At 42.3% G+C, this 26,717-nt stretch overlaps 1 protein-coding gene and 1 long non-coding RNA gene across 9 annotated transcripts in view; one reads left to right on the forward strand and one right to left on the reverse strand.

Annotated features, from left to right (window-relative positions):
- LOC140194989 (ADP-ribosylation factor-like protein 15) overlaps positions 1-26,717 on the reverse strand; it is a 280,579-nt gene that overhangs the window by 240,058 nt on the left and 13,804 nt on the right. For 4 of the 8 annotated variants that reach the window (XR_011885334.1, XR_011885335.1, XR_011885337.1 and 1 more), the window contains exon 1: positions 1,602-1,760. The exons of 1 other annotated variant lie outside the window; for it this stretch is intronic. Coding sequence is in view for 3 of the 7 variants with exons in the window: in XM_072252507.1 (XP_072108608.1) it covers positions 1,602-1,655 (54 nt within the window). In the remaining 4 variants the exon portion in view is untranslated. Of the gene's footprint in view, positions 1-1,601; positions 1,761-26,717 lie in introns of those variants that run through there. 3 more of the 8 variants (XM_072252507.1, XM_072252505.1, XM_072252508.1) reach the window with 3 other exon arrangements.
- Positions 1,397-25,980, forward strand: LOC140194990 (uncharacterized). The gene is made up of 4 exons (XR_011885338.1): positions 1,397-1,490; positions 5,132-5,177; positions 18,545-18,659; positions 25,693-25,980. It is a non-coding gene; the product is annotated as an uncharacterized lncRNA (long non-coding RNA).

The raw sequence follows: 26,717 nt of genomic DNA on the forward strand, positions 1-26,717 counted from the left end.
AAAGACCATAATTACCTACATCATATGACACAGCACATAATGATGATGATGACTATGACGACAAACAGCAACAAAGTCAGAAAAGGATTATTTTTAAGAGTTCTCACAGCAGTCCCAGTGATTTAGAGGAAGTGTAGCATCAGAATTTTATATTCATTTCAGTGGTGGGGTTGAATGTAGAAAAGCAGTCGACCCACAGGCCTCCTTGATGGGGAGTGAAGATGTATGGCAATTGGATGTCAATGGTTAGAATGAGAAGGATGAGGTGGCAAGAGATTGGACAGTGATAAAGCGGTGATAAGCACGTCCTTCAGTTTAATAACACGCAAACTTCATAAAACATTAATGCTGGTTATTTAACTAGTAAGGCATGCAACAATGTTTCCAACTCAAAGCTTCCCATAATGTTACTGCGCCAAGTGTATAATATTAAAAAAATCTAAATCTATCTTCAATGAGCTGTCATATCATCTAAAATTCAAAACTTATTCAGTTTACCTTTTATTAAGTATTCACATCTACAAACAGGTTTTACACGTCACATTTTAGAGGAATCTCAAGCTAGTCAAGCCAATGTTACTCTTCAACACGACTAACAAAATTACCTGTTTTTGTTCAAAGTACACAGAAAATTTGAATATAATGCTCTGCTAACAACCTGACCTACACATTTTAATGTGCCCAACTGTAAATGACAAAGATAGTTAAATGTAAATATTTATAGGCAAATTATGTTTATTTGTACACACTTTGGTATAGCTGTGTTTATTTCAAAAGCCAACAATTCTACCACAATGTTTATATGCCATAGGCATATTATTAGTTTTAAACAGCAGGATCAGGATTCAACTGAAAAAGGGCTAATCAGATTGATAGAGAAGACGTATCTGTGTGGAAGTTTCAGAGGGAGTGGGAAAATTAGAATAAAAGAATGTTATGGGGGGGGGAGGTGGGTGGAATGGGAGAAATAACGACAAGGTAGACCAAAGGGCCTGAATTCCACACTGTATAACTACACGGTGGTTGGGGACAGGCAAAAGGTAGCGGTGTGGTGCGAAGGCGGAATCAGGACAAGAGGCGAGTTAGTGGCGTGGTGTGGGGAAGGGGAGTTAAAAGCTGGCAGTGCCTTGTGGGTAGAGGAACAGGGAAGAAGGGACAAGGGGCGCTTGTAGGGTACGGGACGGACAAGCAGCATCGGTCATGGAGAGGGGAGGGATGGACAAGAGACAGCGGAGGTGCAGGAAACAGGGACAAGGAGCAGTGATGGACAAGAAGCAGTGGTGGCGGTGGAGGGAGGGACAAGGAGTAGCGCTGTTGGGGTGGTGTGGGGGAAGGGGGATAAGGGGGCTACGTTGCCGTTCGGAAGGGGGCGGGGTGCAGCGGCGTAAACAGGAGGAATCTGGGCCAGGCCTACCCTGCGGCCGGTCGTTCGCTGTTGCTCCCCAGCACCCGGCAGGAACACGCCAGTGGGACCCACAAACCAACCAACGGTAAAGACGCGTGGAAACCATCACCCCCCACTCCCTCCCTCCCCTCCGTCTCGCCGCTTCCCCGATCCCGGTACGCAGTGCAGTCCGCCCCCAGCCCGGAGTAACCCCTACCGAGTAGACGCCGATTCGGCACACGGCGGCCGACAACTCCAAGCACTGGCCCATGGCTGCGAACAGTGGCGCCACCTCCCAGAAAGCAGCGGCCGCGGCCCAAGCTCCGGTGGGGGAGCGCGCCGCCGGCGGAACGGGGCGGGGTCACGGCGCGCGGGCACGAGCGCCACCCAGCACCACAGCAAGTCTCTCTTCGGGAAGAACCGGCTCGTCACCCCGCAACCTACGAAAGTGTGAGCAGCTCCCTCCGCCGGACGATGCCGTCTACGTCTATGTGACGGGAAAAGAGCGATGATACCAGGCAGGTTTCCCCACTAGGAGTTAGCAAAGACCATTCCAGTGCAACTATATGACATTATGGGTAAAATGGTCACCCGGCTATGAGATTCTATGATTGTCAACGTTAATGGAATTGTTATCCTGAAGCTGAATGAAGAATTATTTTCAAGTTAAAACCACTGACGCTAGAAATCTGAAATAGTGGGAATATATTGTCACATACACAAGTATATATACTGTATGTATGCACAAGTGCGATGAAAAACTTGCAACAGCATCACAGGCGGATAACATCAGATAAGCAGCATTTCCAAGAAAACCAAGTTATACACAAGAATGCAATTAGAATAAAAACATTATAGTGCAAAGTAATCAAAGTGGTCAGATTGGTGCTAAACTGTAGTGATTAGTTTTCACCAAATGGTTAAGGGAAGTTACTATTCTTGAACCTGGTGGTGTGGGTTTCAGGCTGCCGTCTGCCTCATGGCAGTTGCAAAAAGATAGCTGAAATGGTGGAGATTTTGACGACAGATGTTGCCTTTTTATGTGATAATCTGAACCTCCTTAACTTCCTAAGCAAAGACACAAACAGAAAATGCTGTAGCTGAACAGATCAGACCACACTAGTGGAAAGAGAAATGGAATTATTGTTTCATATGCATGCCAGTCCAGACAATAGTGTTAATTTTACATTGCAGACAAGGTGTCACAGAATGCATGGGGAAAACGCACGAATATATGATTAGCGAGACCAGGTCAAATGGGCAGGTAGGTGGAGGCTCAGTATGCTCACCCCCCACCAAAGAAATTACAACAGAGACAGGACCTGGGAGGCATGCCAACAAAATGAAATTCACCAGCAATTTCAATATATCTGCTCCATTCATTGGCCATTTAAGGGAAAGGGTAAGAATATTTGAAGTTCAAAATCTCAAACATGCCACACAACTCATGGCCAATTGTGTAGCAGTGATCCCAGCCCTCCAATATGCTTCTGAAACAGCAGCCCATTAAAGGGCACCAGAAAAACTCCGGTTTTCATTCTTCACAACATCCTCCAAACCTATTGAAAGGATAAGCCAAACATCCCCAGCTACACCTAGCTCTGTTGGGTGGGCTATTGTTCACTCACAACACACTGGAGGAACTCAGCAGGTCGGTCAGTATCCGTGGAAAAGATCGGTCGATGTTTCGGGCTGGAACCCTTCGTCGGGAAGGCTTTGTGAGTGGGCTATTGTTCACGTGCCCAATAGCAGAATCTTAAAATAGACACTATTTTAAACTCTTGTGATGGGAAGCAATCATGATATGGACAGAGGAAAGATTCAAGGATGTGCTCAAATCATCCTTGAAGAATTGCAGTATCTCCAACTCCAAGGAAAATGGCACAAGGAGCATTTGAAAGGACAGAGAGCCTCAAGGCTATGCATCAGGAGAGCAATGATGAAAAAAGATTAGCTCTCCAACTATCTACCTGTCTGACAGCATTTGCCCCACTCATGAAAAAGTCTTGTTCTATCAGGTACCTCCAAACTTTTCAAAACTGGAATCCTTGCACCTGAGAGGCTGCTTAAGAAGCAAAAGAAAATCTGCATCAGTAATAATATTGTGAGATGTATAAATGCTGGTCGAAACACCAGGCTCAAATTCAAAGTAGGACCAGAGATCTTGTACAAAGGATTGTATTCGTGATACATGATACAATACACATTTTTCTCAGCACGATGCAAGACCTGTGACTAGAACATTCATGAATATACAAAGCCTTGCATATTTGGACAATCTGTAAGCAGTAGCACAAAATACCAGTATATACCAAAGTTAGAATGAAGGTTAATGGAATATGACTAAATAGAAATTTTCCAGTAGATATAGGCTGCAATATATGGAAGGAAGAATATATTATGAACTGCAGCAGGATTGAGACAAGAACAAAGGAAACTTGTGTAAGTCAGAAGGCTGGGGCAAATGAGGAATGTGTTATTAAAGCTGACATTCTGTATCAAGTCAAGAGAGCAAGTTTGGTGCTTACAACATTTAACAGTGAAGCATAGTGTGACGACAAACCAAATTATCAGAAGATTTGATGCTAATGAGAGAGAGAGAGAGATAAGGGAGACAATGGAGAAACATTCAAAATGCTAATAAGAGAGAAGAGAGATCAATGAGAAAGAAACACAATTCAGATATTGACAGACCATTTGCTTTGAACCTGAACTGTTTGAAGTTTGATAGACAGGCGATACCCCAGCAGGGGGATAAAAAGAACAGATTCGCTAAGGCACGACACACACCACGAGATAACGAGACCCTGGAAGAGCAGTGTGCCCCCACAAGTTGGTGGGAGTTGGAGATCCAGTTCGGGGGAACCGACCATAGACTCACAGGGTGAAAAGGGACGATCGGCGGGAACCTGGTGTGTGTATCCGCCCTTGCCTGGGTGCCGGGTTCACCGCGGAAGAACGGTCGTATCTGGAACGGAGGGGTCACAGTCGGTGACAACAGCAGGATAGAAGACATAAAAGGGTCCGCCCGAAAGCCAACTGCGAAGAACATCAAAGGTCTGCTTGAATCAAAATTTGCATCTCTCTCTCTCCAACAGCAATTACTGCGAACTGTACATAGCTGAACTGAACTCTGCGTCATTTGAGACTGATCATTTTACCCCTAGACTGCGATAGAGCTTGGTTGATTCTCATTACCCTAGTTCTGTGTATATATGTTTTATCTTTGCTAACCTGTTGCATTTATATCCTTACAGTTACAGTACTGTGTTACTCATTTCTTTAATAAAACTTTATTAGCTTCCAGTAAACCAGACTCCAACTAGTGGTCCATTTCTGCTGGTTTGGAAACCCGGTTACGGGGTATGTAACAATAGCAACAGGCCCTTGGAGGCATACAGATAGAAACATAGAAATGTACAGCACAGAAACATGCCCTTCAACCCATCTAGTCTGAACCAAGCCATTTAAACTGCCAACTCCCATTGTACTGCACTGGGACTATAGCCCTCCATAACCCTACCATGCATGTACCTATGCAAACTTCTCAAACATTGAATTCAAGCTCGCATGCACCACTTGTACTGGCAACTCGTTCCACACTCTCACGACCTTCTGAGTGAAGCAGCTTCTCCTCATGTTCCCCTCAATCTTTGCACCTTTCCTCCTTAACCCATGACTTCTAGTTGTAGTGGAAAGAGCCTGCTTGCATTTACCTTATCTATACCTTATTTACCCATTTGACAGGTTAATCAGCGGCAGGAACAGACCACAGCGACGAGGTTTCTTGCAGGTCAGTGACACTTGTTTAAAAGAGAGCTTTGTGGGTGTTCCGGGTCATTCCAATAGCCCAATCAGCAGCAGGAGCAGGCCACAGCAATGAGGTTTCTCACAGGTCAGTGATGCTTGTTTGAAGGTACAAAAGGGCCAAGTGGGGTGACCATTGTTGTGAATAGGCCAACGGTGAGAGGAGGAGTGTCGGGGTTGGCTCAAAAGAGGCATTGGCTTTGGGTAAGCTTCTGTTAAGGTTCCCTCCCGCCGATTACTGTACCTAGTGTTCTTCATTCCGGATGTTGGAGTTCTGGGAGACCCAGAGCCTCCAAGGGAACTATATCTGCATGAAGTGCATCCTTGAAGACCATGTTAGGCATCTGGAGCAGCAACTGAATGAACTTCAGCTTGTATGGGAGAGTGAGGAGATAATCTAGCAGAGTTACAGGGAGGTAGTCACCCCTAAGTTGCAGGACGTGAGTAGTTGGGTCAGGAGAAACAGAAATGTGAATACGCTGTTAGTGTAGAGCACCCCCGTGGCCAGTCCACTCAATAATAAGTATACCACTTCGGATACTGTTGCCATGGAGACTGGGTTGCTGGCACAGATCATAGGTCCGTGCTGCAGATGGGAAGAGTGTTAAGGGACACCCTTAATAGTCAGGGAAACAGATAGGAGGTTGTGTAGATGTGAACGGGACACCCAAATGCTATGTTGCCTCCCTGGTGTCAGAGTCAGGGATGTCTCTGATCGCATCCACAGCATTTTGAAGAGAGAGGGAGAGCAGCCAGATACCTTGATACATATTGGTACCAATGACATAGGAAGGAAAAGCAGAGGTCCCGAAAAGAGAATTTAGAGAACAAAAACTGAGAAGCAGGTCCTCCAGGGTAATAATTTCTGGATTGCTGCCTGTGCCATGTGCCAATGAGGGTAGAAACAGAATGATTTCGAGGATAAACACGTGGCTGAGAAGCTGGTGCAGGGGGCAGGACTTTAGGTTCTTCTGTAGGAAGTATGAACTATTCAAAAGTGATGGGTTGCACCTGAGCCAAAGGGGGACCAATATTCTTGCGGGCAGGTTTGTTAGAGCTGTTGAGGAGGGTTTAAAACTAATTTGGCGAGGGGATGGGAACCAAAGTGAAAGGACTCAGTATAGGACGGATAGGAAGAAGGCAAAGACAGCGTGCAGTCAGACTGACAGGAAGGGCAGTCAAATGATAGGACAAAAATTGTAGACAGCAGAGTGAGAATCAAAAAGAGTAGCAAATACAGTATTCAAAGTGTTATATCTCAATGCATGGAGCATAAGAAATAAGGTGGATGATCTTGATGCAGTATTACAGATTGCTGAGTATGACATTGTAGCCATCACTGAATCATGGTTGAAAGATGGTTGTAGTTGGAAGCTAAATGTCCAAGGTTACGTGTTGTATTGGAAGGATAGGAAGGTAGGCAGAATGGGGTGGCTGGGCTCTGCTGGTAAAGAATGGCATCAGATCAGTAGAAAGTTGTGACATTGGATTGGAAGGTGTTGAATCCTCTTGGGTTAAGAAACTGCAAGGGTAAAAGGACCCTGATGGCAGTTATATACAGGCCTTCCAACATAGCTGGGATGTGGGCTACAGATTACAACTGGAAATAGGAAAAGCATATCAAAAGGACAATGTTATGATAGCCATGGAAGATTTCAACATGCATGTTGATTGGGAAAAATCAGATTGGTAATGGATCTCAAGAGAGTTTGTTGAATGCCTATGAGATCGCTTTTTAGAGCAGTTTGTCATTGAGCCTACTGGGAGATCAACCACACTGGATTGGGTGTTATGTAATGAACCAGGGGTGTTTAGGGAGCTTCAGGTAAAAGAACCCTTAGGAGGCAGTGACCACAATATAATTTGAGTTCAACTTGAAATTTAATAGGGAGCAAGTCTGACGTAGCAGTATTTTGGTAGTACAAGAGAGGAGTTGGCCATAGTAAGCTGGAATGAGATGCCAGCAGGGATGACAGCAGAGTAGCAATGGTGTGAGTTTATGGGAAAAATGATGACGGTGCAGAATAGATGTATTCCAACAACAAAGAAATACTCAAATGGCAAAATAGTACAATAGTGGCTGACAAGGGAAGTCAAAGCTGATGTAAAAGCAAAAGAGAGGATTACAACAAAGCAAAAATTAGCGAGGAGACAGGATTGGGAAGCTTTTAAAAACCTACAGAGAGCAACTAAGAGTCATTAGGAGGGAAAAGATGAAATATGAAAGCAAGCTAGCAAACAATATCAAGGTGGATAACAAGCTTTCTCCAGAATGTAAAAAAAATAAAAAAGATGAGAGTGGATATAGGACCACTAGAAAATGAGGCTGGAGAAATAATAATGGGGTAAAGGAGATGGCAGATGAACTAAATGAGTATTTTGCATCAGTCTTCACTGTGGAAGACACCAGCAGTGTGCCAAATATTGAACAGTGTGAGGGAAGAGAAGGGAGTGCAGTTACTATTACAAGGGAGAAGGTTCTCAAAAAGCTGAAAGACCCAATTCACCTGGGCCAGATGAACTGCACCCTAGGGTTCTGAAAGAGGTAGTGTTTGAGATTGTGGAGGCAGTAGTAACGATCTTTCAAAAATCATTGGATTATGACATGATGCCAGAGGACTGGATAATTTAAGAACTCCACTCTTTAAGAAAGGAGGAAGGCAACAGAAAGGAAATTATACACCAGTTATCCGGACCTCAGTGGTTGGGAAGATGTTGGAGTCAATTGTTAAGGATGAGGTTATGGAGTACTTGGTGATACAGGACAAGATAGGACAAAGTCATCATGGTTTCCTTAAGGGAAAATCTTGCCTGACAAACCTGTTGGAGTTCTTTCAGAAGATTACAAGTCAGATAGATAAAGGGGATGCAGTGGATATTGTGTATATGGACTTTCAGAAGGCCTTTGACAAGGTGCCACACTTGAGGCTGCTTAGCAAGTTAAGAGCCCATGGTATTACAGGAAATTTACTGGCATGGTTAGAGCATTGGCTAATTGGTAAGAGGCAGCAAGTGAGAGTAAAAGGATCCTTTTCTGGTTGGCTGCCAGTGACTAGTGGACTTCCACAGGAGTCGGTGTTGAGACCACTTCTTTTTATGCTGTATACCAATGATTTAGATGATGGAGTAGATGGCTTTGTTACCAAGTTTGCAGATAATACAAAGATTGGTGGAGGGACAGGTCGTGTTGAGAAACAGGCGGCAGAAGGACTTAAGACAGATTAGAGAATGAGCAAGAAAGTGGCAAATGAAATACAACGTTGGAAAATGTATGGTCATGCAATTTGGTAGTTGAAATAAATGTACAGACTATTTTCTAAACGGGGAAAAAAAATCCAAAAATCTGAGACGCAGGGGGAATCGTTGTGCAGAAAACCTAAAGGTTAACTTGTAGGTAGAGTCAGTGGTGAGGAAGCCACATGCAATGTTAGCATTCATTTCCAGAGGTCTACAGTACAAGAGCAGGGATGTGGTGCTGAGGCTATATATGCCCCTGCTGAGGCCTCACCTTGAGTATCGTGAACAGTTGTGGGCTCCTCATCTATGAAGTGGTGACATTGGAGAGGGTCCAAAGGAGGTTCACAAGGATGATTCCAAGAATGAAAGGGTCATCACATGAGGAATGTTTGATAGCTCTGGGTCTGTACTCGCCAGAATTTAGGATGGGGGGCAATCTCACTGAAACCTTTCAAAAGTTGAAAGGCCTAAACAGAGTAGATGTGGAAAGGATCTTTCCCGTGGTGGGGGAGTCTAGAAAAAGAGAGCACAGCCTCAGCATAGAGGAGCGTCCATTTAGAGTGGAGATGCACAGAAATTACTTTAGCCACAGTGTGGTGAATTTGTGGAGTTTATTACCACAGGCAGCTGTAGAGGCCAGTTTTTTGGGTGTATTTAAGGCAGAGCTTGATATGCTCTTGATTGGACACTGCATCAAAGGCTATGGGGAGAAGGCCAGGGAATGGGGCTGAGGAGAGGGAAAAAAAAAAGGATCAGCCATGATTGAATGGCAGAGCAAACTCGATGAGCCAAATGGCCTAATCTCTGCTCCTATGTCTCATGGTTTTATATCCCACATAAATTTGCATACCTCTACCTCATCTTAATCTTCTAAATTCCAAGGAATAAAGTCCTAATCCTTTCAATCTTTATTTATAACTCAGGTCCTCCAGTCCCGGCAAGATCCTAGTAAATTTTCTCTATACTCTTTCAACCTTATTTACATCTTTCCTGTAGGTAGGTGGCCAAAACTGTGCACAATACTCCAAATTAGGCCTCACCAATGACTTGGACAAACTCAACATAACATCTTATCTCCTATACTAATACTTTGATTTATGAAGGCCAATGTGCCGAAAGTTTTTTTTTATGACCCTATCTACCTTTGACGCCACTTTCAATGAATTATGGACCTGTATTCTCAGATCCCTTTGTTCTTCCACAATCCTCAGCACCCTACTGTTCACTGTGTAAAACCTGCCCTGGTTGGTCTTACCAAAGTACAACACTATGGACTTGTTTCCATTAAGTACCACCTGCCATTCTTCAGCACACTTTACTAGCTGGTCCAGATCCAGCTGCAAGCCATAATAGCCTTCCTTGCTACCCACTACACCCCCAATATCGTTGTCTTCCACATATCTGTAGATCCAGTTAACCACATTATTATCCAGATCATTGATATAATGATAAATAACAACAGACCCAGCACCGATCCCTGTGGCACTCCACTAGTTACAGGCCTCTAGTCAAAGAAGCAACCATCTACTACCACTCTCTGGATTCTCCCATAAAGCCAGCGTCTAATCCAACTGACTACCTCACCTTGAATGCTGAGTGACTGAACCTTCTTGACCAACCTCCCATGCAGGACCTTGTCAACTGCCTTGCTAAAGTCCATGTAGACAACATCCACTACCTTACCTTCATCAGCTTCCCAGGCAACATTCTCTTAAAAACTCTATACTGTTGGTTGGACATGACCTACCACACAGAAAGCCATGCTGGTTATTCGTAATCAGTCCATGTCTATCCAATACTCTAGTCCCTTAGAATACCTTTAAAGAACTTTCCCACTACAGTACTGATGTCAGGGTCACCACCCTACAATTTCCTGGTTTATTCTTAGAACCTTTTTTTTATATAAAAGTAGCAGAACAACATTAACTATCCTTCAATCCTCTGGTATCTCACCTGTCACTAAGAGTCAAATATCTCTGCTCGGGACCCAGCAATATCCGCACATGCCACCCAGAGGGTCAAAGTTGACACCACTTTGCCTCATTTCCATAGAATCTGTGTCCATCTCCAGCGTAAATACAGATTTAAAAAAAATACAGATCCCCATCTCTTTTAACTCCATGCATGGATTACCATTCTGATCCTCTGGAGGACTAATTTTGTCCCTTGCAATCCTCTTGCTGTTAATGTATTTAGAATCCCTTAGGATTTTCCTTCACCTTGTTTGCTAGGGTAATCTCATGCCTTTTTTTTTAAAAAACAGAAAGCCCTCCTGATTTCTTTAAGTGTTCTCTTGCATTTCTTGTACTCCATAAGCACCTCATTTATTCCTTCCTGCCATGGATCTCTTTTTTTCTGTTAACTAGGGCCTCAATCTCTTTTGAAAACCAAGGTTCCTTAAACCTGTTATCGTTACCTTTTATTCTGACAGGCACATACAAGCTTTCTGCTTTCAAAATTTCATTTTTGAAGGCTTCCCATTTGCCAAGTACATCTTTGCCAGAAAACAGCCTGTTTCAATCCACACCTGCCAGATCCTTTCTGATACCACCTCAACCCAGGAACCAGACCCATTTTTTTTTCAGATTTACTTTGAAACTCATGGCATAGTGATCACTATATATAAAGTATTCCCTTACACAAACTTCTGTCACCTGCCATCTCATTTCCTAATAGCAGAGCCATTATCACATGCTCCCATTGGAACTTCAACGTACTGATTAAGGAAACTGTCCTGAACACATTTAATAAACTCTATCCTTTTACAGAATGGAATCCAGTCAAAGTGGAAAGTTAAAATCACCTACTATAACAACCTTGTGTTTCTTGCAACATCTGTGATCTCTCTCTAAGTGTCTTCCTCCAAATCCCTCAGACTGTCGGGTGCTCTATGATATAGCCCCATTAAGACCATAAGATAAAGGAGCAGAATTAGCCATTTGGCCCATCAAGTCTGCTCTGTCATTTCATCACGGATGATCCAATTTTCCTCACAGCACAAATCTCTTGCCTTCTCCCCATATCCCTTTGTGCACGGACCAATCAAGAATCTTTCAAACTCTTGCTTTAAATATACATAAAGCCCTGGCCTCCACAACTGCCTGTGACAAAGAATTCCACAGATTCACTACTCCCTGGCTAAAGAAACACCGTCTCATCTCCATTCTAAAAGGACATCCCTCTATTCTAAGGTTGTGCCTTCTGGTCTTAGACTCTCCCACAATAGGAAACATCCCCTCCATATCCACTCTATCAAGGCCTTTCACCATTCGATAGGTTTCAGTTAGGTCACCATTCACTCTGGCACAGAGCCATCAAAAGCTCTTCATATGACAAGCCATTCAAACCTCGAAATCATTTTCATGAACCTCCTTTGAACACTGTCCAGTTTCGGCACCACCTTTCTAAGGGGCCAAAAACTGCTCACAATACTCCAAGTGAGGCCTCAGCAGCACTTTATAAAAGCAAGTATGTAACGTTGTGACTTTATATTCTAGTCCTCCTGAATTGTATGCCAACAGCACATTTGCCTTTTTCCACCACAGCCTTAACCTGCAAATTAACCTTTAGAGAATCCTGCACAAGGACTCCCAAGACCCTTTGTGCCTCAGATTTTTTTTGTATTTTATCTCCATTTAAAAATAGTCAACCCTTTCATTTCTTCTTCCAATGTGCATGACCATACATGTCCCAGCACTGTATTATATCTGCCATTACTTTGCTCTGGAGCTTTTTAAGTAGCCTCATGTGTGGCCCCTTGTCAAAGGGCTTCTGAAATTCTAAGTACACATGATCAACCAAATTCTCCTTTGTTTATCCTGCTCATTATTTTTTCAAAGAATTCCAACAGATTTGTCAGGCAAGATTTTCCCTCGAGGAAACCATGCCAACTATGGCCTATTTTATCATTGTCTCCAAGTACCTTGAGACATCATCCTTAATAAATGACTCCAACATCTTCACAACCAAAGAGGTGAGACTAACTGGCCTGCAATTTCCTTTCTCCTGCCCCTCTCCCTTCTTGAAGACTGGACTCACATTTGCAAGGTTCCAGTCTTCTGGAACCATGCCAGAATCTAGTGATTCTTGAAAGATCATTACTAATGCCTCCATGATCTCGTCAGTCACCCCTTTCAGAACTCTGGGGCATGCACCATCTGGTTCGGGTGACTTATCTAATTTTGAACTCTCAGTTTCCCAAGAACCTTCTTTCTAGTAATGGTAACCACACACACTTAATGATCCCTGGAACTTCCACCATACTTCCAGTGTCTTCCACAGTGAACACTGATGCAAAATACTTATTCAGTTTGTCTGCCATTTCCTCGTCCCCCATTACTATCTCTCCAGTATAGTTTTCCAGTGGTTTGATATCCACTCTCATCTCTCTTTTACACTTTATGTATCTGAAGAAATATTTGGTATCCTCTTTAACATGACTGGCTAGCTTACCTTTGTATTCGATCTTTACTTTCTTAATGACTTTCTTAAGTTGCCTTTTTTTTTTATAAAAGCTTTATCGGTTTGGGAATCCCATTTATTTTTGCTGTATTAGATGCACTCTCTTTGGCTTTTATGTCGGTTTGACCTCTCTTGTTAGCTACAGTTGTGTCATCTTGCCTTTAGAATACTTCTTCCTCTTTGAGATGTATGCCTTCCGAATTGCTTCCAGAAATTCTGGCCATTGCTGCTCTGCTACTAAAGTGTTCTTTTCCAGTCAATTCTGTCAACTCTTCCCTCTTGCCTCTGTAATTCCCTTTACTCCACTGTAATATTGATACACTTGACTTTAGTTTCTCCAGCTCAAATTTAAGGGTGAATTTGATTATATTATGATCAATTTCCACCGAGGATTTTTTAAAATCTTAATCTCTCTAGTCAATTCTGGTTCATTGCACATCACCCAATCCAGAATAGTTGATCCCCTGGAGGGCTCAACTATGAGCTGCTCCAAAAAGCCATTTCATAGGTCCTCTAGAAATCCCCGCTCTGGGATTCCAGCATCAACCTGATTTTCCCAATCTACCTGCATATAGAAATCCTCCATGATTACTGTAACATTACCCAATAACGTGGTCTTACCTTTCTTATTCCTCAGTTCTACCCATAACACCTGACTTGACGAGCTCTCCAGTCTGTCCTGACTGTGCACTGCAGTGACATTTTCCCTGACTACTATTGCCACCCCTCCTTTAATCCCTCCTGCTCGGTCAAATTTAAAACAATGGAACCCCAGAATACTGAGCTGCCAATCCTGCCATTCCTGCAACCAAGTCTCACCAGTGGTTACAATATCATAATTCCAGGTATTAATCCATGCCCTGAGCTTAACTGCCTTTCCTATGATACTTCTTGCATTGAAATATATGTAGCTCAGGATATTAGTTTCACCTTTAGACTCCAGACCTTGTCTGAGGTCTGAACAACATGTCTCCACAACCTTTCCATTTTCTGTTCTGGCACTCAGGTTCACCCCCACCCCACCCCATTCCCTGTGCAGCGCTAGCAAATCTTCCCCTTCCAGTTCTGGTGCAAACAGTCTCTTCTGTACAGTTCCCACCTTCCCTGGAAGAGAGCCCAATGATCCGAAAATCTTATGCCCTCCCTCCTACATCAATTCCTTAGCCACATGTTAAGCTATATAATCTCCCCATTTCTGGCCTCCCTAGCACATGGCACGGGTAGCAAGCCTAACACAACCCTGCAGGTCCTGCCCTTTGACTTAGCACCCAACTCCCTGTACTCACTGCACAGTATCACGTCACTCTTCCTACCCATGTCATTGGTACCTACATGGACCATGACCTCAGGCTGTTAACCCTCCCACTTAAGAATGCTGAGGACTTCATTCAAGATATCCTGGACCCTGGCACCCAGGAGGCAACATACCATCTAGGAATCTTGTTCTCGTCCACAGAACCTCTTCTGTTCCCCTAACTAATGAATCCCCCATCAACACAGCTCGCCTCTTCTCTGCTCTTCCCTTCTGAGTCAGAGCCAGTGACCTGACCACTGTGACTTTCTTCTGTTAGGTCACCCAGCCTCCCCACCCCCAAACAGTATCCAAAGTGGTATACCTATTGTTGAGGGGGATGGCCACAGGGGTACCCTGCAATTTACACTCCCTGTCACCCAGTTTCCTGTGTCCTGCATCTTGGGTGTAACTACCCCGAGATAGATAGATAGATATCTATATCTATCCTATCTATCACCCCCACTCCAAGCTGCTGAATGATCCAGAGTTCGGCCAGCTCCAACTCCTTAATGCAGTATTAGAAGCTGCAGCTGGATGCACTTCTTGCAGTTGTAGTCATCAGGGATACTGGAGGTCTCCCTGCCTTCCCACATCAAGAAAGAGGAGTTTTGCTCTATCCTGCCTGGCATCTCAACTGTTCTAACTGAGCAAATGTAAAGCGGGAAGAAACATTAACTGGGGGCGGAGCTCTATCTAGCTTTTTTCTCTTCTCTGACTGAAGCCTTGTAGAGCTAAAGCCTAAAAATCTCCACTCTAACTCTGACCACTCTGATGACGATCTTTCCGAAATTGAGCGCTCTGCTTGCCTCGCCTTACTTTAATTTGTTCTTGCCAATTAATCCCGAACACTGATTGGCCGCTGCTCAAAGCGCCAAACTGCCACAAGTTGCAGCCTTTTCTACTCAATCAGCAAACTTATGTGAGCTACATCTTCTCAGGCTTCCCATCTCTCATTTGCCGTTAGCCTTCAGCACACAATTTTAAAAAATTTGATATCACACAGATCAGGCTCTCATGATTAGTATTATACAAGTGAAAGGTTAACACCTGAAAGTTTGGTTTATTTCAATTATATTCTTATACATCTTTAGAGAATAATTTTACAGCATCATGGTAGCATCAACAGAACCTTCTGATGTACAACACCAACTATAGGAGTTAGTAACAATAGACAATAGGTGCAGTAGGCCATTCAGCCCTTCGAGCCAGCATCACCATTCACTGTGATCTTGGCTGATCATCCACAATCAGTACCCTTTTCCTGCCTTCTCCCCATATCCCTTCACTCCGCTATCTTTAAGAGCTCTATCTAACTCTTTTTTGAAAGAATCCAGAGAATTGACCTCCACCGCCTTCTGAGGCAGAGTATTCCACAGAACCACAACCCTCTGTGTGAAAAAGTTTTTCCTTAACTCCGTTCTAAATTGTCTACCCCTTATTCTTCAACTGTGGCCTCTGGTTCTGGACTCCCCCCAACATCGGGAACATGTTTCCTGCCTCCAGCGTGTCCAATCCCTTAATAATCTTATGTTTCAATCAGATCCCCTCTCATCCTTCTAAATTCCAGTGTATACAACCCCAGTCGCTCCATTTTTCAACATATGACAGTCCTGCCATCCCGGGAATTAATCTCGTGAACCAAAGCTGCACTCCCTCAATAGCTAGAATGTCCTTTCTCAAATCTGGAGACCAAAACTGCACACAATACTCCAGGTGTGGCCTCACCAGGGCCCTGTACAACTGCAAGAAGGACCTCTTTGCTCCTATACTCAATTCCCCGTTATGAAAGCCAGCATGCCATTAGCTTTCATCACTGCCTGCTGTACCTGCGTGCTTATATCTTAACATCGTAACCTTAATAACAGATAAAAATCACCAGCTTCTCATATCTCCAGTATCCCAAAGTTTCTCATCAGAAGCAAGGGGCAATATCGCAGCCTCTGATCATCATTTTTCACCTCTCTGGCTATACAAGTAAAAACTGCCAAAGTGGCACCATTATTTAAAAAAAAAGGGGGAAAGGGATAGATTAAGTCATTAAGTATCAATTGGCCAATGATTAACCAAAAATTTGATAATATATTGAATACATCATTTTTGAAAACACAGATTAATCAAACACGAGTACAAAGTGCGGAACACAGCAACATGTCCTAATAAAGGGTTTCAGCCTGAGATGTCAAATGTTTATTTCTCTCCATAGATACTGCCTGACTTGCTGAGTTCCTCCAGCACTCTGTATTCAAGATTTCCAGCATCTGCATTATCTTGTGTTTAAATTAATCAAGCATACAGTTCACATGGTTCTTCGCTGTGTTTAACAAGGTTCTATTTGCCAAACTAATTAGAGGCAGCCTACCAAATCAAATGGGAATGCAATAAAATCCATCTGAACAGGCTTGACAGCAGAAAGTGAAAGTAAAGGTGTTTGAGAGATTGGAGAACTGACAAGCCACACCAAATGCTGAAAAGAATGATTACTGACAATAAGCAATAAAAAAAAGGGTGAGAAAGAGCACAAGCCGGATAAAAGGAGTTTACCTGAAGTACCTGATTCATTTTAACCCATCCCCATATATATGGCTTTGTCGTGCACCTTACTCCTCCCTGAACTCTGCTCCCAAAGTGTTAAACCTTTCACTTTCTCCAGTTCTGGGGGGCGGTTGCTGATCTAGACATTGATGGATCTCTTTTTTAACAGATGGTGTTTGACTGGCTTGAGTTCTTCCTTCATTTCTGTTTCAGAATCCAGTGCCTGCTGTTTTATTTGCTTCCCAACTTATTTTCCAATAAACATATGTTGTACTCTTTAATTGACCTTCAATATTTCTGAACAAATTTGGTCATTAGCTTCATGACAATGCAAATGAGGGTCTTGCTTAGCCTCAAGATTATATACTTTATGCAATACAACACTGCTGCTGTCAGCACATCATGCCTTGTCCTTTTAAAGTGTTACAAAAACTCCAATTACCAACAATCACATAATCACAATACAGCAGAGAAGCTCTCACTTCAAAAAACTCTCCTTTACTACCATACTGACATCAAGATCAGAGTTTAAATTCCTTGTCACAAACCACTTTCCATAAAATTTTAAAAAGCCTTTGAACAAATCTACATTTGAAGAACATTCTAAATCTAAATATACCAATGAATATATTTGAGTCTCAGTGTTATTCTTCTCAAGTGCTACTGTGGGAATCAATCATTTTCCATTTCAAACAGCACTTCAGTTTCCTATAATACATGTATTTAACAATATAAGGGAGAGCACAAAAAAGAAAAACAGGATGCACATTCTACTCTAAATTTATCTGACAGAACAGATATCAGTTGGCACTAATTATGCCGAAAGTCATACAAAATAATCTACCTACATATTAAATGGTTACAAAATATCAAATGGTTCATCTTTGGAAAATACTGGGAGAGAGGAAAAAAAAACAAAAAAAATTATTTAATGGAAATAACAGATTTGCCCAATACTTTAATGTAACTCCAGAAATCTGTGATAAGTGAATTGTCTACAACTCCTGTGAATAAAAGACATTTAAAACTGATGCTAAATAAAAGACATTACATTTAATAAGCCCAAAAGAGATCAATTTATTGTATTTTTCAAGATATTTAAACATTAATTTGAAAAAGTAAACAATTTTATATGCTTTGAGTTTCTATAACATCAGGATGATCTTCAGCACTTTGTCACATGTGAATGTAATTAATGAGCACCAAGTGATAATGTAAATAACAAATTGTAAACAGAGACTCAAGATGCTGCAGATGTTGGGTTCTGGAGCAACAATCTGCTGGGAGGAATTCACAGGTAGAGCAACATCTGTAGGGCAGAGCGGGTTTACATGTTTCAAGTCAAATCCTTGCATCAGGGCTTTTAAGTATCCAAAGAACTTATTCTAATGTTCAAAAATAACTAAAAGTCAGTAGACAAAACTGTTTGGTATCATTGAAATGTTAAAAAATTGGGAAAAGATGAAACAAAAGAGATCTGGGTAACCTCATCACAAACAAGAGAATATCTGCAGATGCTAGAAATCCAAGTAACACATATAAAATGCTGGAGAAACTCAGCAGGCCTGGCAGCATCTATAGAAAAGAGAACAGTCGATGTTTCAGACTAAGACCCTTCAACAGGATCTTTGTACACCAGTCACTGAAAGTAAACGTACAAGATAGAAAGCACATAAGGTGGCAAAAAGGGTGTATGGTCAATGTTACTCTCTTCTGCTCGGACTCACAGTCGGTTCACAGATAATGTGGGGTCAGAGTCAATTATCACAACGTGAAGCCATGTTCTTTAGCAACCAACCTGACTGAGCCTTTGTTCCATTCACCATCAGGCCTACCATACTGAGGTGCTGGGAATCTGACTTAGAGGAGTCATAACATCAGGCTGGATAGCAAAGGTGAATGAGAGATTGGGAATCTGAGAGCTGCACTCCCTCTCATTGGCAGGTAAGAATCTGGTCATCAGTTGCAAGGTCCTACTGGTGTTGCTGTAGGTGGTTCATACCCCATTGTGCTGCTATGCTAATCACCCAAGGCATCTTCCATTTCATTTGGAGATCCCAAACACTGTGTTCATTACATCATAATGTGTGAGAAAGGGGTGAAAAATAAAAACTCAACTTAGTCTTAATGTCACATTTGTTAGTGGCTGGGTAGAGCCAGAGTATGGATAAAAAAAATGTTACTTAAGTGCTGACATTTTTAAACTATTTCCAGTATTGGAAGCAAAAGCCCTGGTTTTGTCCCTGTGTAAGGTTCCATTCAGTTGGACCTTGCTGCAGTACTTGTCCATATAGAGAAATTTCTGGAGAGAAATGCCTTTGTCCATAGGTCCATTAGGCAGGCAGTGGTCAGCACAGAATGGCCTGAAGGCCCCATGGCAAAACTGTGGTTCCTGCGAGGCAATTTCCCAACCAGGCCTACATGGTTATTTGGCAAGACAACCAGCTGCCAGAATTCACAAACACACACCAAGATCTTGCTACATCGGCAGTGAGAGGGATGCTTTCCATTATATTGATCCCGGTAGATAATTCTCGTTCTGACCACACGCTACCCTTGAAATCGCTGCTATGCAGTTTCTTGTGGACTCTACATTTGCTAAGGTCTGGAATACCTCAAGCAGATGGGAAACAGAAGACACCGATCTATGCCATTCCCACTTACATGTACTAAGACAAACATTAACCAATGCTGAATGAACAACTTAGTGAAAATGCACCTTTGGTTTGCCCAGTGTAAGCAAATTTCTGCAACTGATAACCACTGACTGGCAAATTTTGAGGTGCAGGAGTACGTGCTGAGGGAAGCACTGACTCTTGCTGCAGATTTTGTGGAGAAGTACCTAAAGGTCCTACTGCCACTAAACAGAGGCTTTGTAGCAGCCTCTTAAAGCCTTCACACATGCATTGTTTAATGAAGCAACACAAGTGATACTGATGCACTGCAGAGTGAATTAAATTGATGAGTACAATAAACTCTAGGAAGTGTAATGACTGCATCTATGCATATTTTTGAAATAAAATAAAAATGGCTAGTCTTCAGTTGAAAAGTTTTTTCTCTACAGGAATATGAATGTCCCGTGGCAATGAATTAGAGCCTTGGCAAGATGTGTCCTGGAGTACTGTTGCAATGTCTGTCCCCTTACTCAATTTTAGAGGGAAATGTAGCTAAAGGTACAATATATTAACTTCTGGTATGGCAGGACTATTCTATGAGATATTGGGCAAATAGTATATTAACTACAATTTTGGAAAATCAAGAGGGAATCTCATTGAAATGTACAAAATTGAGTGTTTTTTTAAAAAAAATTATTCATTCAAGAGATGTAGACTTCCTGAGCTGAGCCAGACTTTAGAGGCCTATCCCAGGTTGCCCTTTGAGAAGGTGATGTTGAATCATCTTCTTGAACACCTGCAGTCTTTGAAAGATAGGTATATTACCATGCTGTTCAAAAAGGAACATGGAAAGTATAGCATACCATGTTGTGCATACTCTCCATTTTAACCTACTCTAAGGTCAATCTAAATGTTCCCTCTTACATTGCCCTCCATTTTTCTAACATCCATCTTTTGATCTGAGAGTTCCAGGATTATGATACAATGACAATGGAGGAATGACAATACAATTTTCCAAGTCATTATGGTGTACATTTTGGAGGACGACATTAATGATCTGGAAGAGGGGACCGTGTTTAGTATATTCAAGTTTGTTGATGACACTAAATTGAGTGGAAAAGCAAATTGTGCAGAGAGTATGGAAAATCTGCAGAGAGATATAGATAGGTTAAGTGAGTACAATGAGTACAATGTTGGCAAATGTAAGGTCATCCACTTTGGAAGGAAACTGGAAGAACAGATTATTATTCAAATAGTAAAAGGTTGCTTGTGCATGAATCACAAAAGGTTGGTTTGCAGGTGCAGCAGGCCATCAAGAAGGCAAATGGAATGTTGGTCTTCATTGCTAGAGGGATTGAATTCAAGAGCAGGGAGGTTATGCTGCAACTGTACAGGGTAGGCCACATCTGGAGAACTGCATGCAGTTCTGATTGCGTCACTCAAGGAAGAATATACTGGATTTGGAGGCAGTGCAGAGGAGGTTCACTAGTTTGATTCTAGAGATGGCGAGTGGTTAGACCATGAGGAGAGATTGAGTCACTTGGGACTGTACTCACTGGAATTCAGAAGAATGAGAGGAGATCTTATAGAAACATACAAAACAATGAAAGAAATAGATAAAATAGAAGCAGGAAAGTTGTTTCCACCAGTAAGTGAGATTAGAACTAAGGGACATAGCCTCAAGATTTGGGAGAGTAAATTTAGGACGGAGATGAGGAGGAACTGTTTTCCCCGGAGTGTTGAATATGTGGAATTCTCTGCCCAATGAAGCAGTGGAGACTACCTCAGTAAATATACTTAAGACAAGGTTGGATAGATTTTTGCATTGTAGGGGAATTAAGGGTTGTGCGGAAAAGGCAGGTAGGTGGAGATGAGTCCACGGCCAGATCAACCATGATCTTATCGATGATGGAGCGGGTTCGACGGGCCAGATGACCGACTCCTGCTCCTATAGGAGGTGGTGTTCCCATGTTTTTGCCAACGTATCCTCATAGTTGGTGGAGGCAGTGGATTTGGAAGAAGCTGTTTAGGGAGGCTTGGTCAGTTGCTGCAGCACATTGTACAAACTGCTGCTACCATGAGTCAATTGTGGAGCAAGTTATTGGCATGGATTGGGTGCCTATGTGGGCCGATATGTTGAACTTGTTGAAGGTGCACCTGTCCAGGCAAGTGGAGATTTCCCATCACACTCCTATGAAATGGTGTTAACATGGTGCAATCAGCAAACATTCCTACTTCTGGACTTCCAATTGAAGGGTTATCAATGAAGCATCTGAAAATGGCTGGGCCTGGGACACTACCCTGAGGAACTCTTGCAGGAGATGTTTTGTCACAGAGATGACAGACTTCCAAACGGCACGATCATTCTCCTTTGTATTTCATATAATTGTAACCATTAGTTGGAGTATTTGCCCATTCATGTACAAGTTTTTGTAAAAATCTACTTTTATTTTTCTCCTGTAAATGCCTGCAAGAAAATTAACCTCAAGATAGTATATGGCAACATCAGTATTTGTGTGTAGTTTTTCATTGATTTTATTGTATTTCTTTGTTCCACTGTGAGTACCTGCAAGAAAACTAATTTCAGGATATTATATGGTGCTATGTACAGTATTGTCAACGTGGAGTAGAGAGCAAGTTTGTAAATCTTGCAGGAGCAGAAGATGTTGGGAATGGTGAGGGTGGAGTGCTGCAGGAGGGATGTAGGACAGGTGGCAGAGTGCCAGGGGCAGGAGGTGGCACGGGTGCAGACTCACCAGCCCAGAGACACCAGGCATGGACATTTGATTACCAGCAATTGGTTTGTTGATTACAGAATGTAAATCTCCTCGAATTCCTAATGAAATTTAGCCGCTGTCATGCATCCTTTGTAACTGCATTGATATGTTGGGCCCAAGATAGATTCACAGAAATGCTAACACCCAGCAACTTGAAACTGGTCACCCTTTCCACTTCTGATCCCTCAGTGAGGAGTGGTATATGTGCCCTCGTCTTACCCTTTCTGAAGTGCACAATCAATTCTTTGGTCTTCCTGATGTTCAGTGTAAGGTCATTGCTACGGCACCACTCAACCAGCTGACCTGGCTTGTTCCTGCCCACCTTCTCGTCACCATCTGAAACTCTGCCAACAAAAGTTGTGCCATTGGCATATTTATACATGGCATTTGAACTGTGCCTAGTCACACAGTGGGCCAAGCACAAAACATTGAGGTGCACCACATTAATTATCAGCGAGGTGGTGATGTCATTTCTGATCCACATAGACTGTGCTCCTCCGGTGAAGTTGTTGAGGATCCGGTTGCAAACAGGGGTTAGGAGGCCCAACCCTTCGAGCTGTTTGATCAGAACTGTATGAATTATTGTGTTAAACACTGTTTACTGTTTTAGTCAGTGAACAGCACCCTGCCATAAGCATTAGTATTATTCAGGTGATCCACGGCCATATGAAGAACCAATGAGATCACACCTACTGAGGACATGTTGTGGCGTTAGGCAAATTGCAGTGGGTCTGGTCCTTGCTTAGGCAGGAGTTGATTCTAGCTATAACCAACCTCTCAAAGCACTTCACCACCATAGATGTGAATGCTGCTGGGCAACAGATTTTAAGCCAGTTCACTGTGCTCTTCTTCGGCACTGATACAATTGCTGCTCTTTGAATTAGGTGGGAACTTCTGACAGCCATGAGAATTTGAAAATGCCTTTGGGGACATTTACTATGCAAATCCTGCACTGATTTAATTTACCAAAGCACAGCTACTTGCATTCATCCTGCTTCTTCTCAGTGGGATGAAACAGGGAAATTTCCCACATCATCAGCCAGGCGCCACATTTGATGCTGTTGACACGAGCTAGATAGACTGGATGTGATGAGGCGGTTTATCCCGTGATAAAGCATCACGGTTTCAAGATATTGAGTAAAATTGGATGAAATTTCTTCACTCCAAAGACAGAATTCCCAGTTTTGCTTTCTCCAGAAGGAAAGACGGGCAGCCAGGACTATTGAATATATTTGAATAGATATATAAATTTATACTTCATAATTTATTGTCGCCAAACAATTGACACCAGAGCGTACAATCATCACAGCGATATTTGATTCTGCGCTTCCTGCTCCCTGGATTACAAATCGATAGTAAATTTTAAAAATTTAAATTATAAATCATAAATAGAAAATAGAAAAATGGAAAGTAAGGTAGTGCAAAAAAACCGAGATGCAGGTCCGGATATTTGGAGGGTACGGCCCAGATCCGGGTAAGGATCCGTTCAGCAGTCTTACCACAGTTGGAAAGAAGCTGTTCCCAAATCTGGCCATACGAGTCTATAGAAGGATATGGGGAGAAAGCAGGTATATTGTATTAAAATAGAGGATCAGCTCTAATTGTATTGAATCACAGTTGAAAGGGCTGTTCCTGCTCCTGTGTGTTTCTAAATCAGAATCAAATATTTATTCGGCATGGATCTCAGCAACCTGTTCTTCTGCTGCTGAAGAAAGCCTATCAGTATCTTATAGATCTCACACTGGAGAAAATACATTTGAGTAGCTAGTGCTTTTTCATTATGGATACACCTGTAGCTTAAATTACAATTACCATTTACTTAACATGACTCATTTTTATTGGTGTTTTTTTTTTTAAAAAAGATTCAAAAATCTATACAGGTTAGAGAATGCAAATTCATCAAAATTAAAATGCATACATCATTCACAATGGTTGGGTGATAAATTGATAACTTTTCATGATTATTTGAAACTTTCCTAGAATAACACAGAAACAAGTTATAATTTTTTTTTTTAGTTATAGTAATTTTTACACAGCATTTTATTAAACTGAAATGTACCAGGCTTCAGTTCAAAATCATGCCATATAACCAAATAACAAGTTGTCTCAAACTTTACAGAAGTCAGTCATTTCTCATAGCATTTTTATTAATACAGAGTTCAATTTACATTCTGTAATTTCCAGTACAAGATGATGCCCAGTGACTACTTATTGGTGGCAAAAATAAAACAAAACTACTAAATACTTTACTAATAACACTTCATTAATCAACAATTCATTAATAACGATCAATGCCAACAATCGAGAGGCGAGTGGTGGAGGCAGAGGCAGAAGTGGAGGTGCCGAGGAAAGCAAAGGCCGGGTCGAAGAAGAGTCGTGACATCCCTGAGAGCGAGGAACGTCCCAAAGTCTGGGTTCAGTGCACCAAGTTCCTGGGAGTTCACATCACGGACGATCTCACTTCATCCCTTAATATCTCCTCCCTGTACAAGGAGGCACAACAGCGCCTCCACTTCCCAAGAAGATTGAAGCAAGCAAGCAAGACTGTTTCATACCCCCCGCACCCCCCCCCACACAACCGTAACTGCATTTTACAGGAGCACCATTGAGAACGTCCAGAAAAGTTGCATCTCCATCTGGTATGGAGCAATCGGGCATCGGACTAGAAGTCCCTACAAAAGACTGAGAACCGATGGGAGGATCATAGGGATATTTATCAGGAGTGCTGCATACCGCAGGGCCCTTAGCATTATTAAGGACCTCACCCATCCATCCAGCATCCATTTTGACTTTCTACCATCAGGCAGGAGACTATGATTCATAAAAACAAGAATGGTCAGGAAGAGAAACAGTTTCATCCCCCAGACCTCTGAACTCCCTGCCACATCATATTCAAAGTGTCACTGTTCTGTACCCTACAATGTTTAATATTAAGGCACTTTAGTTTGTTATTTATGTGTGATTCATCTGTAGATTTTATCCTCACCTTCATTTGTGTGTTATGTGTATTACGTGTAAGTACTGCGCTTTATACACTGGATTGGAGAAAGCTTGTCTCATTTCTTTATACATCAGATGGTTATTTCTATATAGTTAAATGACAGTAAACTTAACTTAACTTGACTTGATTTAAGTGCTGGGCCAAACTAGAAAGGTTGGGTGTGTGCCGAATCGTGGTGGTGCGGTTCAGGCCCCAGAGTGGTCCAGGAGCAAGGAACGACCTGATATCTGGACGATTTAAGGGCTAGGCCAGATTAAAAAGATTGGGTGTCAGAACCGGAGGCGAGGCAAGGGCAGGTTCAGCCCGGTCTGCTCACTGTTCCACGATGTTTACGGAGCTGCACACTAAACAGAGGCTGTGCCTGCTCCAGCTGCGGTGATGCCTGGCATTGAACCAGGTGGTCTCGCAGCGTTTACTTGGCCTTTGGAGGAACTGAGATTGGGGCCTGCTCCAGCTGCAGTGACGTGTGGCTTCACGTTTGCATAATACTTCAGTTCTGAAGCCACTTGCTTACTTTTGTTTGCACAATTTAAAAAAACATTCAAGACAGAATATATAACACCACCAATGTTTATATTTTCCAGATGCTGCATTATGGACCCATCTTGTTTTCTCAGATGGATGCAAGAGATCTCATAACCATCCTATCGCAAGGAGCGTGGAAGCTAATCCTGTTCTCCTGCCCAATACTTGTCCTTCAAAAATACCATAATTCAGTCACTATCACACAATTGTCTGTGGGAGGTTTGTGTGCAAGATAGCTGTAGTCACTGTTACAACGTAGGGAATGTGACAAACATGTTTAAAAACATTTTTATCACTGTAAAGTTCATTGAAATGTCCTAAAAAGGGACACAAAAGCAGTCTATCAATGCTAGGGCATCTTTCGTTCTGCTTGCTTCAGAATTGGATTGAATGCCACCTTAAGGGAGTTGGACAATTCCAGTTTATTTTTGGAAATTCTGCAAATGAAAGACACTGACACTAGTACAAAAACAAAGTGACAATGAAGTTGTTGGGTCTTAAAAGTCAAGATTTAGGGAATGAAACCTGCTGTTTTCTAATTACCTAAAGTCAACACATTGGCAGGCTCCCTGGGCAACAGCAATATACTGTACATTGCCCTTGCCAGCATTCATGGAATGAATACAAAATTATCTTTCTTAAAACAAGGGCAAATAGGGCCACAGTAAATCAATGACAAACAGAGCCACAAAGCCAAAATTCCAAAAACTATTCCAAATTAGATAAGTTCCAAGTAATACATCTAAACCCAAGTACAACCGCCTTGTCATACTAGGTTTTCTTTCTCTGGAGAAATGCAACGAAGTTAACACCAACATTTCAAAGGGTTTTTAATAATGTGGATGCACAAAGAATGTTTCCACTTGTGGGTGGAGTGCATGATCAGAGGAGATTATTACAAAACAGTTAACAAGTTGAACAGGGATTTCAGAAGAGAATTCAATACCAAAAGGGTGTTGAGAAGGGGCCAAGGTTTAAGGGAGATGTTGCACAAGGCACGTTGTTTTTTTTATGCGGAGGTTGGTAGGTGTTTAAGACAGGCTAAAGGTGGAGACACATACAATAGTAGCATTTAGAAAGGTTT

The sequence above is a fragment of the Mobula birostris genome, chromosome 3 (assembly GCF_030028105.1).
Source record: "Mobula birostris isolate sMobBir1 chromosome 3, sMobBir1.hap1, whole genome shotgun sequence".
Lineage (NCBI taxonomy): Eukaryota > Metazoa > Chordata > Chondrichthyes > Myliobatiformes > Myliobatidae > Mobula > Mobula birostris.